Genomic DNA, 4,189 nt, shown 5'->3' with positions numbered 1-4,189 from the left:
TGAGAGGGCCAATATGGTCCAAGGAATGCAAGAATCTTTTAACATGATGACACCAACATTAGTGCACTAACTCTATGCCAATACAAGAACTAACAGTGAAGTACATGGACGCTTTGTGATTCTGTGCAAAGAACGTGCTTAAATAAATTAAAAAAATACACTATTTAAATAATTTTAGTCTTTTGTGACCACATCCAATAGCTGATCTCGATCTGCACCAATAGGAGAACGAAGTCCATCGTTAGACACTTCAAGCAATGATCGCCGTTCTTCCACGTTGATTCTCACTGTAGTTTTAATTTTTATTTTCGTTTAAACCTTTCCAATCCTTACAGTGATGGCAGATTTCACACTAAAATACTCGAAATCTTTACTGCTAAGTGGTACATATGGATTGCATTACAGGCCATTGAAATAATGTTTGCCACTGCACACAATCCATGCATTCTTCGAAAGCTTTTGTGGAGATTCATGTAATGCGGACAATAACGCAGTCGTCCTGGTTCGTGACGACCAACCTCTTGACCAATACCTGCTTCTTCTTCAATGGCATTCCTGGCTTCCATTGTGGAAAGCATTAGCGGCACCAGATAGATTCGGGTGATCAACTCGGTGAGGAAGCAAACAGCCAAAGCCCAGGTCTGCAAAGAAAGAACAAAGGCGATTAGTTATAAACGAATTTTAAACATTCTTTAATTTTAGCATTTTTTTTCAATAATACAGCTGACATCAGTGAATTGCATTGATGTCAGTAAGTAGTTAACAACCATAAAAACTCTAGTAAAGATTGACCTTAAGAATGGCGTATTTCCACCTTGTGTTCTAAGTCACAATTTCTACATTTAATCTATTTTAACTCGTGATAAATAATTATTGATTCATGTTACGTAAATTTTGAACGAACTATAAAATCTGAATCTCTATTATGAATTATATTTCTCCTGATGAAAGACACGTTTTGGTATCTCGGAACGTTGTTGCTGTAACTTCACTTCTTTGTAGCATTTGCCATTATTTTGGTTTAAGTTCTACATTGACAGTTTCAATGTACGTTTCAATGTATATATTTAATTTTGGTATAATTATGAGAGTTACGTTCACCATGATTTAGAAATACTGTATTTAGCTTGGAAGATTACCATATCCCACTAGTTAATCCTATTTTAGTAACCAATGATCATAAATCTTCAGCAGTCAAAGTTAGCTGCTTAATTAGCTCGAACGATTTTTGTTGGGGGATTATTAGTTTTTCCTACATACTTTACTCCCTCAGGGGTCTAATTCTTTCAAAATATCTTCGCATGTAGCACAGTTTGTAAAGTATGGATAGAATATACTATCACGTCAAACATTCTTTAATAAATAGAATATTTGATAAGAAACTAAGAAAACCGGATTACAGTTATCTTTGGTTAGTTGAGCAAACTAAGCCGCTGATTACAATTTAAAATAATGTTAATATCTTATTCCACTTTTTTTATTTAGTTATTTCTGTTTTCCAAAAATATGTAACACATTTTGACAGCAAGGTTATTTGGCAATGCGCTTAGAAAGTACGCATTGTGTTAAAAGCCCTTTTCAGTGATTGGAAAATGACAGCGGATTATCTCCACCTATCCCTCGATGACAGATGGAGGTTAATCTCTTAGGCTAATACACTGGACAGCTGCACGTTTCATCTATGAATGCATTCCACTGCACCCAGGTGCTCTCGGACAAAGGCAGGCTGCCTGTGGACTACAGAAGCCCATGGCCTACGTGCAAAACGCACGTTGACAACATGAGCGATCCCTGTCACCTTCTAAATGTCATTTGAGAAGCGTTGTCTCTGCTCATGACACGACGTCAGGACACACACCCCACTGGCCGTCCAATAGAAACATTCTGATCTGAGCTACGCACTTCGCAAGGTACTGTTACCCCTCTCTACACCGAAACCTAATGTCCTTGTCGAGCGAGGTTGTCTAGATCTTTTTTTCTTGTAGAGGACAGAAAAATGTGGCGCACCTTAAATGTAGAACTCTCTTGGGAAATAAATTATTGACTAACAGTAAAGCAAGTTAAAAAACGGTCTAATGTCTAAAACATCCAATTTAAAGTTTTCTTACCTGTACTCTAAGTTCGCTTTCTTGACGTGGATGGTGTAGCACGAATACCAGGAGAGTAATGAATCCCAGAATGGAATTCAAAAAGAAATACTTTGGAAAAAGTTGTTTCTGAATTTGACCAAATACTTGACGAGGTAATTTGAAGAAAAGAACAATTCCTAATTTAAAAAAGGAAATTACCAAATGTTAAAACATTATAATAACCACAATTAAAATAATAATTAATTATTTATGCTCATATGTAATAAAATATTGGAGTAATCATGACTAAGATACTATTTAAATAATTAAATTATGACTTCCACTACATTACTGTATATTTTAAGTTAATAAACAAACTTTATGACAATTAAATCTAGCTAATGTATTAACTTGCAATAAAAATTTTAACAGTGACACGTAAATCCCATTTGTGACACGTAAATCCCAAAATTTTGCTCATGCGCAATTTCTAAGTCTCCTTTAAGTACTTAAAAATAGTAATTTATCCATATATTCTCTCCCAAAAATAAGTAAAAAATGAAAGATCAAATTATTTTAAACAGCAATACGTACAATAAAAATAAATATATTTTTACGTATAAATATTAATTAAATAACTTGTATTGCGCATCTTTTCTGAAAGAATGTAAGTACACTTTCTTCATCTCTGAATAATAAAAATTAAAATAATAAACTTTAAGAGATCACGTGACTTAAAGTGTAAAATTGTTATAACGTTACTGTATTTTTTAAAGTTTCTTACCGGATATGAAAGTCATCCAGATTTGAGTACCAAAATGTGTTGCAAAAGTACTAACATAGAGAAGGCTGCTGAACGTAGAGGGCTCCCAGGCTGCACGCGGTTTCCTAGGAAACATTATAAATCCCAGATAAGTGACTAAGAGAAGCGTAAATAGATGAGCCGGTTGCGAAAACTGGAAAAGGATGCTGCAAAGAGAAAAATAAATATTTTTAGTTATTTCCACAGTAGCCTTCATTATCATCTCAACTACATTTGAAGATTACAACAATTAGGAAGATAAGTATTTTTAAGTTAAAAATACATTTAAAAATAATGCACAAATGAGTAAAAGATCCCACTTACGAGAATTTCAACCTCTTTGGAATGGTTATGGGGTGCACTGGTTTATTCCACATCATCGTGGGACTAAGAGAAAAGAACAAACTTATCTGTTTGCAAAATTTCTCACCAATGGGCGAACATCCTTTATATATGCATCACTCGCGATGATAGTAGCGTGTACATATACGCTCCTGTTACATCATCCGGGCTCGTCATGCGACGTCACTGTATAGGGAGGTGGGGTCGCACGTGGTGTGCGTATTGGAATCGATTATCGGAACACAAAAGAAATTTCGCCGTTGGCTGAATATGCGGTCAGGAGTGAGGGTAACCTAACCCGGGTTACGTGAGGAAAGGCTCGTTCATCCTCCCAACCTCCAGACACTCTTGTGACGTCACTCAGAAATCCGAGCTTGTTGGAAAATCGGCGATTCCCGCTGTCAGCATTAGTTTGTCTGGGATGGAAAGCGAGAGAACGAATGGAAGAGGGAAGCATTCTCCCTGATGGAGCAAAACAATCGACTCTTTTTACTCATTTATTTATTTATTTATTTTTTTATACCACTTCAGCTGAGGTCGTGTGTTTTGATGGCCTTGATTAGGAGGAAAATTCCAAAGTACCTGATCTGGGTGTAATTCGACAAATCTTGTTTTTCACTTCTGATCTATCTGAAGTTGCTGTTGGTATGGTCCAATATGACAGAAAAATTGCTTTCTTCCCTGCATCAGTAAAAATATTAATTATATCTATGGTTGCATTGCTTTTCCTTTTATATTTGCTACTTTATTTGCTATGGATGGTGATAACTTCTAACTCAGATCGACAAATAGTTTGCAGCTCTAGAAGTTTATTAGAATAATTCGATCTGTGGAACAAAAATTCTTCCAAGAAATTCCGAGCGTATGTCATCGGAAGGTCACGGGTCCCAAGGTTAGACTCGACCATAATGATCACGTAACATCTGATCTAATAGTTCTTCTGATAGGCACATCAACGTTTCTGATAATTCAAATT

At 35.7% G+C, this 4,189-nt stretch overlaps 1 protein-coding gene across 1 annotated transcript; it reads right to left on the bottom strand.

The window, feature by feature from the left end:
* Positions 1 to 329: 329 nt before the first annotated feature.
* On the bottom strand, positions 330 to 3,276 carry LOC150076970 (transmembrane protein 205-like). Its single transcript, XM_090386866.1, has 4 exons — positions 3,196 to 3,276; positions 2,854 to 3,038; positions 2,109 to 2,266; positions 330 to 641 (listed from the first exon to the last, which is right to left on the bottom strand). The coding sequence occupies exons 1-4, from the start codon at positions 3,249 to 3,251 to the stop codon at positions 348 to 350; spliced, it is 693 nt and encodes a 230-aa protein (XP_090242992.1). The 5' UTR covers positions 3,252 to 3,276; the 3' UTR covers positions 330 to 347.
* Positions 3,277 to 4,189: the final 913 nt, after the last annotated feature.

The sequence above is a fragment of the Mastigoproctus giganteus genome, chromosome 12 (genome assembly GCF_048544385.1).
Source record: "Mastigoproctus giganteus isolate SK-2022 chromosome 12, ASM4854438v1, whole genome shotgun sequence".
In the NCBI taxonomy this organism is placed as follows: Eukaryota; Metazoa; Arthropoda; class Arachnida; order Uropygi; family Thelyphonidae; genus Mastigoproctus; species Mastigoproctus giganteus.
This window is presented reverse-complemented; position numbering and strand designations above follow the sequence as displayed.